We start from the raw sequence: 11,965 nt of genomic DNA, 5'->3' as shown, positions 1-11,965 counted from the left end.
GACAGCTGGGGCCAACAGTTTGAAGTGGTTTGGGTTAGACTACAGTCAAGTGATCTGATAGGCTTGAAGACTCCAATTCAGGGATTTTTGGAGGGATTCTATGGTTTTAGCTCTGGAAAGGTACCAGCTAGTAACAGAGATTGGTCAGCTCTGGATTCTGTACATGGATCCCCCGGGTTAGTGTGTGCGTAGTGAGTGGTATGGTGGGTAGGTATATGTCATCGATGAGAGTATGGTGGGGGAACAGATATGTATTGTACTCTGGTATGACCACCACAAACCACAGCGAGGGTGGGGCATTCCAACAGCGGTTCCAAAGCAGTGCCTGATGGAATGACTATGGCTTCCTAACAAATGTAAAATATTGTAAAAAGTGACTCCCATGCTTTTTGGGGGTAGGAGGGTTACATGCATACATCCATACATAACATAACACAGAGGAAGGGGACCATCATGAGTCCATGCAGTTGGACATCATTGCCATTATTACAGGGCTTCAATTACCAGTGGTGTGAGGATGACTCACAGGAAGACAACAGCTGAATCAATGGTCACACAGTAAAACAAAATGGCACTGGGATGTTGTAACAACGTCACACAAGGCAAGATGAAGGGGTGCTGCTGCTCTCAGACCACTGGTCATTTAATGTCCCTGTAACTAACTGGGACTGAGGACACAAAACACCCAAAAACATGCTTAGCCTCTGACAGACCAACCAGCAGGTTTCATTAAGATAAGTCAGCATCCTGTCTGCAGACTCCCTGGCCACAGGCCCTTTGCTCTCTGGCCCAATGACACTTCCCCTGAACACAGGGTCCTACTTCCATCACTAATCACTGTTCTACTGGCTTCTTCTTATGTTCCTAAAACCCAGTCAGACAGAGTCCTCTTCACAGTTCTCTGACTGGTACATTGTAGAGGGGCGTATTCACAACTCCTCCCACAGGATCACTTACAGCTCTGTGGGAGACTGACCAACTGGGAACAGAACAGTAGAAACCTTGAAAAAGCTGATCATGTTAGCAGATTTCACAAAAAACCGACCACCTCAGTTGACCCTTTCCACCCCCTGAAGAGAAGTGGTCTCACGGATCGGTCTTTGTTTTTCACTGTGCATTCTGCTGCTGGACTGTTTAGTTGAGGCACAACTCCTGCTTCACGAGGTAAACTACAATTAGCTGGGCAGATCCCCACAGGGTAATACTATAATTACCATGCAGGTAAGACTCTCTCTGGGTTTTCACTTTGATGTCCTCTGTTAATAGATCCGACTGGGTCATTCTGCTTTAATCTGCTCTGCTGGCAGTGACATCAATCCTTTCACATAACTAGCTTTAATAAAATGTAACAAATAATAATACTGAAAGACAGCTGTGGGCAATGCAAGCATCTGGATTTAATTGTGGTCTATTGCATTCATATTCTTTTATAATCGTATTGAAGTCTGATTGAACAGAAATCACTGATAGAATATTGATAGAATATTTTGCCTGCATGAACATAAATGAGAACTCATATTTTGACAGCACCTGACTAACCAGCTGTGTGTTAGCTAGCTATGTGCTGTGTGAGAACTGTGTAGCATCGATATACGTGGCTCTGTGGGTCCTGTCAGGGAGGTGTACCTTCTCATCGACCTCTCGTCTGGCCCTCTCCTCCTCTCTCCAGCGTCTCTCCTCCTCCTGTTTGGCCCGGTCCTCCGCTTCGCGTTTACGGATCTCCTCCAGCTGTTGCTTCCTCCGCCGCTCCTCGTCCTGCAACTACACACAGACACTTCAGCACCATGTACACAGCCCGGGAACATGTCCTACAGTCTACTGATCTCAGGAGTCCTTCAAAATTGTGTGCTTGGAGATGAATCAGTTGTATAGTGGAATATACTTTTAAATCAACTGTTTCTTATACTATTCAAATGCATTGTACATGAATGCTGTGAGGCCATACTTCCTAAAGTGAAAAGGTGGAAATATAATTTAGTAACAAACTATCATCAGCTCTACAACTAGAGTAGGCCTACTGCTGCACTAGTCTGTCTGTGGTCTCAATGCATAGTGCAGGTAAGGTTAGTTCACACAGAACCTCCTGTCATGGGCTCATATTACTATACTCGGTGTGTTTCCTCACTCAGTCACAGCTCCACAGTAAATCCCCAAAGCTCTAAGGACCCCTATCAGGTCTGCATCTACACAAAGACTCATTCAGTAGATTGGCCCCCTTGTGAGGTACATCACACTGGCATCGGGTTTCCAGACAAGGGCTTGTTGTGTTGAAAACATCTAGGTCTAGATATGCTGATGGGATGCTCTGTATAAATCTAGAAGTTATTTTCTCTCTGCCACAGGATAGGTCGTCTGTGGTGAGAGTAGAACGGTCTGCACTGCAGACAGGCATATGGCGACAGCTGGACATGCAGAATGAATGGCAACGTGCAGCGAGAACAAACAGCAGCATGGCTAGGCAGAGCAGAGGAGCATCCAGTTCAAGCCTTGGTTACATCACTGATATCATGGTGACCAAACACAACAGACTGGAAGTCAATCACCGGATGAAACATGACTTCAGATGGACAGTAGAAACATTTCCTACACTGTGCAACTTCCCCAATGAGAGGGGAGTTGAGGAGGAGAGCGATGCTATATTGGCTGAGCACCGGCGTTGTTCACACAGAGCTGGATGAGTTGAATGAAGTGGACTGACAATGACACAATGATGGTTACACCACATGCAGATGACCACTGCTGGGGGAGGGTCTCAAATCATGCAGACTGACCCCCACTGCAGGCCAGGCAGCTCCCTGCACTGAAACAGCTGCATAGTACTGAGTTCTCTTGAACAAATACAGTATTTAACCATGCCCAAGTTAGTTTTAGACTTCTTTAAGGTTAAATGAGTTATTATACTGCAGTTATCTAGTGGAGACAGACAGGGTTCCACAGCGTCACAGGGTGACATCCCCAAACCCCCCCCCCCCCCCCCAGATGAGAGGGAGGGGACAGAATGAACGAGAAGAGACAGGTGGAACCGAAGACAAGAAAGGAGGATAAGGAGCAGTGCGCAAAGAGAACGTACCAAGTCTAGAACAGAGATTGCTGGGACAGCAGTCTGCTGCGGGAGGAGAGAAAAAAACAAATAGAGAAAGAAAAGAGGAGGAACGAGGGAGAAAGAGAGTAAATAAATATAAATTAAAAGGAGGGCATAGAAGAAGATAAAAGTAAAAACATTTTTAGGGGTTTTGGAGGCAGCAGTGATGTGGTGCCAGGAACATTTCTCCACAGAATGGGGCAGATTACTGCCAGCGGCCAAATGAGCGGCCCACTTCCCCTCAGACAGACAACGCTCCGCTCAGTCCCATCCCTCGCATGGAGCTCCAAAGTGCCCCGTTTACACATCGTTTCACCACCAACCCCCTGGCCGAAACTAAGACCACCTTTCTCCCTCAGAGACAGACAACAAGGGGTTGTGAGCCTTGGCCTGGCTGGCAGGGACTGCTCACTACATCCCGGAATCATTGTCTCACTAGACAGTCTGGATACAAGGTCACAGCAGATTGAAGACAATACTCTTGTAACAGTTACAAATGAGAAGCAACACACTGTAGAGGGGTCTCACTGGTTTATGTTGATCTGTGGTGTCGTCTGAGGGGATTAGCGACATTAGCCCAGGTTAGATGGCATTTTATTCTGTCCAAGGAAGGGTGTGTTTTTGCATGTACAATGGTACATTGATGGGCAAAAATATGCTACTCTAGCCATCTTGTTAGACCAAGAAAATTAGATGAATCATTTCCAAATGACCATAATAAATTTGTTAAAAAGAACCAATTTGTACTTTGCTATGTTTCCATGTAAGTTTGTTGTGTGTCCGGCATCCTGCCCCCTCCCTCCCTCCCTCTCTCCGCAGCCAGTCGAGTACAGCAGCTCAGCTCAGCATGGCAAAGCAATGACGTAAGGATGTTGCAGGTGCACATTGCAAAACATTCATTGTAGCTAGCTACTTCATGGGGTTCCTCATGGGAATTCCATATCCTATTCTGTAACCATTAAGCCCAGTTCCATTTCCTCTTTTCTCAGTGTTTTGCTTCCCATGGCTCGCCCTTCCTTGGCATGAGAACCTTCAGTCGAGAGGCTAAAAACCTTTCAGAGCTCAGAACATTTATAATGGGTGTACTGTAACCAATGATGGGTTCATGTGCATCTAATAGCACGATGAAGATCTTGGGCCACTGGTCTTTCCTCCATACACCTTACCTCTGATGTCCGATATGATTCCCTATACCGTAGCCTACCATCTCCACATCCTCCTGTTCTCCACTGTGCACACTAGACCCCTGCTCTCCAGGGCAGCTCACCCTTGCTCTCTTCTCTGCCTCCAGCCGCTGCATGATCATCATGGTGTCCACGTCCTCGTCGTCATCCTCCTCATCTTCCTCATCACTCTGCTTGGACTCCTGCAGTCTCTTCTGGAACTGCCACTCCAGCATCAGCTTCCTGAGCCGGTCGCTCTCCTCGGCCGTACGCTCCGGCTTGGCCTGCAGGTCCTGGATCTCCCTGTCCAGCAGGTCTACGATGTGCAGCTGCTGCTGCTTCTCCAGCTTCTCCCGGGCGTCCCTCTTCCAGGGGTCTGGGGACAGGCTGTCGCTGGAAGACAGCTCCTCCTTGCTGATGGTGATGTACTGCAGGTCCCGGCGCTCGATGGTGCGGGGCTGCTGCTGGGGGAGCAGCTCTCTGATCACTGTGTCCATTGGGTTACCCTGAGGGGGCAGGGGGCCCGCTCTGGGCAGGGTGGACAGTTTCTCTGGCCTGGGGGGCTGCTGTTGCTGGGCCTGCTGTTGGCCCTGGGGGGGGAGGTAGGGATGGGGCACCTGCTGCATGGGGGACCGGGGAGGGGGCATCTGCTGGTGCTGTGTGGGAGGGGGGAGTGTGCCTCCGTGTTGGTTGTTGTTGTGGGCTACAGGCACAGCTGGGTTACGGACCTGTCCCAGCTTCCTCTCCTGCTCCCTCCTCTTCCTCTCCCTCTCCTCCTCTAACCGGGCCTTCTCCTTCTCATACCAGCGCTGCTGCTCCTCGCGCTTCTTGCGGTCGGCGGCGGCGGCTGCTGCTGCGGCCTGCTGCTGGTTGGCCGAAGGAGGAGGGGGCAGGGGAAGGTCGGGCTGGAGCTCAAAGTCCTGGTAGTGTACGGGGGGAGGGGGTGGTGGAGGGGGAGGGAGGTCCGTGCGTGTGGACTGGGCCACGGGCCCTGGGTGGGGGGCGATGGGGCCGGGGGTCTTCCAGCGTCCCGGGCCACTCTTGTGGTTGCTCTGGGTCTTGTTGGAGGAGGACGAGGAGTAGTTGAGGTGCTCCTGGCTGGAGGTGGAGGACTCCACAGAGGAGGAGACCTGGTGGTGGTTGACCCAGTGTTCCCCACTGCCTCGCTGGTAGTCAGCCTCTCTCTGCTGCTGCTGGTGCAGGTGGACCAGGTCCTCAGGACGCAGGCCGGTTGGAGGGTAGCCCCCCGGGAGGTCACACAGCTCCTCCTGAGAGTGGTCCACCCGCTGAGAGGACAGACACGGCAGTCACACACACATTAACACAGTGCAAGAGCAGCACAACACTTTTTCACAACTGTATACTCCTAATTCCTTTAGAAATTAACAACACGCCTTTCATAGTATATACTCTGAGGGAGGCTATTCAGAGAAAACATTTATGTATGATTCCTTTGCTCCTGGAGTGATGTCACTGTGTGCACACCTGCATAGCTATGCTATTGTGGTGGTGGTCTTCCATGGGGCCGGGAGGACCCCTGTCGTCAGCGTATAACTGTCCTGGGGCTGGGTCCATCCGGTTTGTAGACTTGGAGGCTGGGATGGTGAAGTATTCCCTGGGGTAGGTCTGAGTGGGAATAGGATAGGCCTCCGGATGGGGTGGAGAGGGCTCGTCCTATAGACAAGGAAAAAGGAACTACTATTAAACTTCTTATGGCTGCAATTCCGTTAACGGGATGATATGACAACAGCCAGTGAAAGTGCAGGGCGCCAAATTCAAACAACAGAAATCTCATAATTAAAATTCCTCAAACATACTTTAGCCTAATTTGCTACATAGGTCATCTGCCTTTTTTGCAATTATTTTCCATTGGACAAAAAGATGTAACCCACAAATATGTTGGCTTAGTTTTTTTTTGCCAGACTAACAATGTCTTACTGTAAATTATTTGATTTGATTTCAACTAACTTATGTTAACTTAAGATTTAATTAATCTTATACCATTTTAAAGGTAATCTTGTTGTTAATCCCACCAAAGTGTCCGATTTCAAATAGGCTTTACAGCGAAAGCACCACAAACGATTATGTTAGGTCACCGCAAAATCACAGACAAACACAGTCATTTTTCCAGCCAAAGACAGGAGTCACAAAAAGCAGAAAGAGATAAAACTAATCACTAACCTTTGATAATCTTCATCAGATGACACTCATAGGACTTCATGTTACACAATACATATATGTTTTGTTTGATAAAGTTAATATTTATATAGCAAAAATCTCAGTTTACATTGGCGCCATGTTCAGAAATGCCTCCAAAATATCCTGAGAAATTGCAGAGCCACGTCAAATAACATAAATACTCTTCATAAACTTTGATGACAGATACATGTTTTACATAGAATTAAAGATACACTGGTTCCTAATGCAACCACTGTGTCAGATTTCAAAAAGCTTTACAGCAAAAGCACAATATTAAATAATCTGAGAACAGCGTTCAGCCACAAAAGAAAGCCATACAGTTACACGCCAAATTGTGCAGTAAACAAAACTCATAAAAAGCATTATAAATCTTCACTTACCTTTGCTGATCTTCATCGGAATGCACTCCCAGGACTCCCACTTTCACAAGAAATGTTTGTTTTGTTCGGTAATGTCATTATTTATGTCCATATAGCTATTTTTGTTATGGCGTTAGGTACACATATCCAAACGCTCGTGCAGGTCGAGCATTACTTCGGACAAAAACTTCAAAAAGTTATATTACAGGTCGAATAAACATTTCAAACTAAGTATAGAATCAATCTTTAGGGTGTTGTTATCATAAATCTTCAATAAAGTTCCAACCGGAGAATTCTTTTATGTCTAGAGAATCAATGGAACGCAGGTCGATATCATGTGGAATGCGCGTGACCAGGAAATGGCTCTCTGCCAGTTACCCGACTCATTCAGCTCTTATTCAGCCCCACAACACAGTTGAAGCCTCATTCAAGTTTCTAAAGACGGTTGTCAATTTACCAACCTCAGATTTCTCACTTCTTGTTTGGATTTCTTCTCAGGTTTTTGCCTGCCATATGAGTTATTTTATACTCACAGACATCATTCAAACAGTTTTAGAAACTTCAGAGTGTTTTCTATCCAATACTAATAATAATATGCATATATTAGTAACTGGGACTGAGGAGCAGGTCGTTTACTCTGGGCACCTTTCATCCAAGCTACTCAATACTGCTCCTGCAGCCATAAGAAGTTTTAAACCAGACATTACGGTTGGCTAAGAGATCAAGACAATCGTTCTTGTGGTCGCATAGAGAAGGAATTGTGTTAGTTCAAATCATACATTAAGGTCGGCTACCAGACAATTGTTATTGTGGGCTTGGATTTCTGGAATCAGTGTTGTTAACGGTAGATGGCGTTGGGGTGCCATGGTCAGGGAGACCATTGTTTGTTGGTGATGCAGCACATGAACACAGCACCACAGCTGGGTAGCTAATCAGTAAGTGGTTAGAGAGCTGATTAGGATTAATTAAAGGGGAACATGAAAAACAAGAGGTAAAGCTATTTTCACTAACGCTGCTTTCGGTTTTTACTACCAATAATGACTCATAAGACTCTTGATTACAGTTTTGATTGTGAGTGCTGAGAAGAACGGGTTTAAAAACAGGAAATAATGCAATACTGTACGGTCTCTGCATGATGGAGTTCAGCCCTGTCCTACTCTGACCTGTCCAGTGGTGTGACTGGTAATGTCTTGGTGTGGTCTCATAACTCGGACAGAGTAAAACTTCTCCTCAGAGAGACATGCTACGGAGACATTCCTCTAGCTGCTGTTGCTGCTGTGTTTACTCACATCAACACACAGGTTGCCCGTGGAGACAGAGGTGATCTTGGTCCCAGGTCCTCGTGTGTAGACGGCCTTCCCTCCCGGACTCTGGCTCTGGTCTGGAGGAGGAAAACAACATGGAGTCAGAGCTGAGCAGAGGCAAACCCAGTGGTCACACCACATACTGTACCCCAGTGGTCACACCACATACTGTACCCCAGTGGTCACACCACATACTGTACCCCAGTGGTCACACCACATACTGTACCCCAGTGAGCACCATTCACCATCTCTTGCTATGGGGTTTGGAGGCTTTTGTTCCAGCCCGACACTAAAAGAAATCTCCTAATCAAGACACACTGGCACAACTCCCCAGGAACAGGGTTGGGTAGCACTGCCCTCCCCTCCTGACATGTACAGTATGTCACAACAGGCCTATTAAACGTCCCTCTGTATCACACAGGGGTGCTGTATGGGTTCGATCTACTCACTGGCCACGTTGGGGCTGGAGCGGTGGTCGGCCCGGTTCTTCAGTAGCCTCTCCTCCCCGCTCATCTTCTTTGGTTCTGGGTAGGCCTGCCAGTCGGCCTGGGGGCTCTCTGGAGATCCGTTCTGGACCGAGTTGTTGTACAGTTCAAAGCCTTCGCTCTTTGGTCTCAGTTTACCATTCTTGTCACGCCCTCCTTGCGACGCTGAGAGAGAGAGATTAAGGATTAATGAGCCAACAACAGCAGACAGTTCATGCACAATGGACATCCTTAACTATCTGCAGTCATGTTCACAGCACACACTACCAGCCAGCACCCCATAACCTACAACTGTCTCTCTAATACCACAGAAGTCTATAGGCTGGATGTTGAAAACAAAACAACTCAGACTTTGGCTTCTGACATTTCAATGGAATTTTGAGCCCTAATGACAACTGCTAAGTTTAATTGCGTGTGTGTGTGGGGGGGGGGGGGATTGCCAGAGCCCGCCATAAACCCTGATTATGCTAGTGTGGTAACACTGACTCTAGACCATGACAACAAGAAGGGACATTGTATGCATCTGGAATGGCACCCTATGGGCCAGTAGTACACTATATAGGGGACACTGTGAATTTTCAGACACCACCATTGCCCTAGCAGAGCAGACCCTTACCTCTGGGCATCATAGGAGAAGGCTGGTTGAGGAGCGTGGCCAGGCCGTGGTAGATGGCTCCCTGTTTGGCCACCTCCAGTGTCACCACAGAGCCTGTCCTCGTCATCAACTCCGCAGCCCTGACAAGAGAACGAGGACATCACATATATTCATGGGACTCAATCAGAATAGATTGGAATGGAGAGATGATTGAATGTAACAGAACAAAACAAATATGCCAAAGTTGTTGTTTTTCATCGTGGTAGTACCAAGTACAGATGTTTATGAGACTTTCATTGGCAGACAAAGAGTTCACATAACTTGATCAGGAATGGCTTTAAAACATTCCCCATATGTAATAGTATTTAGAAATTCATTTCCCCACAGTTTTAAACTGTCTGTTTGGAGCTCAAGGCCTTGTGGTTAATCACTGGCAAACACATACACACAATAACTTCTCAAAGCAACCAACAAATCTAAGAGTTGGAACAGATTCTCAGCTGAAGAGCAGATAGTGCTGACTTGCTGTACCCTCGACAACTACTGTGATTATTATTATTTGACCATGCTGGTCATTTATTAACATTTGAACATCTTGGCCATGTTCTGTTATAATCTCCACCCGGCACAGCCAGAAGAGGACTGGCCACCCCTCATAGCCTGGTTCCTCTCTAGGTTTCTTCCTGGGTTTTGGCCTTTCTAGGGAGTTTCTCCTAGCCACCGTGCATCTACACCTGCATTGCTTGCTGTTTGGGGTTTTAGGCTGGGTTTCTATACAGCACTTTGAGATATCAGCTGATGTAAGAAGGGCTTTATAAATACATTTGATTTGATAGTGTAATGCTTACATTTCAACATGGCTATTAGATTTTAAAAGTTCAAATCAACTCTTTGAAAACAGAATGTTAGCGATTGAGCACTGAGTTTCAACTGTTTGGGCATTTGGAAACCAAAGGCACACGGACAGAAAGGTTGTGGGTGTTTGAAAGGGTGTAAAGGATTAATCTGTGAGAGGTGTGGACCAAGGATAAGCTATTCATTACTATTAGACCCAACATAAACATGGTGGAGGTCATTGTAAGTCAGTGCACTGTAGATAAATCTCTGCTCGTTCAACGTGATTGAGCCAATTTAGTTCCATGGTGTAACTGCCTTCTATTGAAACGGCTCTTTGTATCAACTTGGCCTTGATGTTCCCTATCTTGGGTTCTCTTCAGTGCGTTATAAGGACAACAGCAGGACATTACATGTCTTGCTTCAATTCTAAACCCAATCTGTACACAAGTGCCAAGTAGTGTTGTGGAGTGACCCGGGGCAAGGCGGGACAGAAATATTTCTGAGGCATTACCTCTCCTGGGAGAGGCCCACCAGGCTGCGGCCGTCCACACTCAGCAGCTGGTCCCCTGCAGCCAGACGCCCGTCCTACACACACACACACATGCACACACACGCACGCAGACACGGACACGCAGACACGCACTCAGAGAAAGAGGGTGAGGGAAGAAGAGACAGGTTGTATAATAGCAGCAGTGCACACATTGAAAGTTATTGTTGTGAGTCAGTCTAGATTTTTGATTTGAGCAGATTTATTAGGACACCCATTAGCCAATGGAGACAGCTAGTCTTACTGCGGTCCAACATATTACGAAAAAAGACATTACAGCCAAAATACTTCACAATTGACATACTAGATGAGGTCATTCTGAATACAGGATGTAGTCGTTGATCTAAAACACTCACCATGTCAGCCGCGCCTCCCTTCACAACAGACTTGATGTAGATCCCGAGCTTGTCCTGCCCAGCACCCTGGAGGAAGACCGAGGAGAACATTCAATACACAGGCCAAGGAGACAGACAGAACACTTGGACATAAAGAAGGTCTGCCTGGGACACTTGGCCCCAGTGTTCTATTGTGACACATGCTACTGTGGAACAGCTGCTGATCAGCTGGCCTACTGCACTGGTGAAACATTGTTAACAGTAACACATAGACCATTTAGGGTTATAGCACATCACTAAAATCACACAGCTACTGTAGCACTGTCTGGAGACATCTGTCTGCAGTGAACTGACAGCTAAATTAAACTATTCATCTGGAATCTAGAGAGCCTGAGCGGGACAACTTAGATTCAATCAGCACTGTTGACAGAAGTATCAACAAAACATGGTGTTAATAATGACGCTACATGAGACGAGGCCAAAGGAGGGTTGACATGATACGTGCCATCTGCTGTTTTGACATGATACGTGCCATCTGCTGTTTTGACATGATACGTGCCATCTGCTGTTTTGACATGATACGTGCCATCTGCTGTTTTGACATGATACGTGCCATCTGCTGTTTTGACATGATACGTGCCATCTGCTGTTTTGACATGATACGTGCCATCTGCTGTTTTGACATGATACGTGCCATCTGCTTTTTTGACATGATACGTGCCATCTGCTGTTTTGACATGATACGTGCCATCTGCTGTTTTGACATGATACGTGCCATCTGCTGTTTTGACATGATACGTACCATCTGCTGTTTTGACATGATACGTGCCATCTGCTGTTTTGACATGATACGTGCCATCTGCTGTTTTGACATGATACGTGCCGTCTGCTGTTTTGACTAGCCACTTCAACCAGTTTTGGTTCCCTTTAACAGTCACCACATTTGAAAGACCGGGAAACCCTATAATGAGTGGTTCCCTCATCCTTCTGGCCTAACTAAAACTCCAACAAGGCCTCAAATCACCATACCAGTTAATACCGCTAAAATCATTCCACAAA

General features: G+C 46.8%; 1 protein-coding gene across 22 annotated transcripts in view; it reads right to left on the bottom strand.

Moving 5' to 3' along the window:
• Nucleotides 1-11,965, bottom strand: part of LOC129817489 (afadin-like) — a 130,154-nt gene that overhangs the window by 6,930 nt on the left and 111,259 nt on the right. For 9 of the 22 annotated variants that reach the window (XM_055872780.1, XM_055872765.1, XM_055872775.1 and 6 more), the window contains 9 exons: nucleotides 10,928-10,993; nucleotides 10,536-10,609; nucleotides 9,209-9,327; nucleotides 8,557-8,757; nucleotides 8,093-8,184; nucleotides 5,731-5,919; nucleotides 4,350-5,531; nucleotides 3,071-3,106; nucleotides 1,627-1,761 (listed from right to left, as the gene is read on the bottom strand). In XM_055872780.1, coding sequence (XP_055728755.1) covers nucleotides 1,627-1,761; nucleotides 3,071-3,106; nucleotides 4,350-5,531; nucleotides 5,731-5,919; nucleotides 8,093-8,184; nucleotides 8,557-8,757; nucleotides 9,209-9,327; nucleotides 10,536-10,609; nucleotides 10,928-10,993 — 2,094 coding nt within the window. The remainder of the gene's footprint in view (nucleotides 1-1,626; nucleotides 1,762-3,070; nucleotides 3,107-4,349; nucleotides 5,532-5,730; nucleotides 5,920-8,092; nucleotides 8,185-8,556; nucleotides 8,758-9,208; nucleotides 9,328-10,535; nucleotides 10,610-10,927; nucleotides 10,994-11,965) is intronic. The other 13 variants (XM_055872769.1, XM_055872776.1, XM_055872779.1 and 10 more) reach the window with 3 other exon arrangements.

This window comes from Salvelinus fontinalis, chromosome 20 (genome assembly GCF_029448725.1).
Source record: "Salvelinus fontinalis isolate EN_2023a chromosome 20, ASM2944872v1, whole genome shotgun sequence".
NCBI classification, from domain to species: domain Eukaryota; kingdom Metazoa; phylum Chordata; class Actinopteri; order Salmoniformes; family Salmonidae; genus Salvelinus; species Salvelinus fontinalis.
This window is presented reverse-complemented; position numbering and strand designations above follow the sequence as displayed.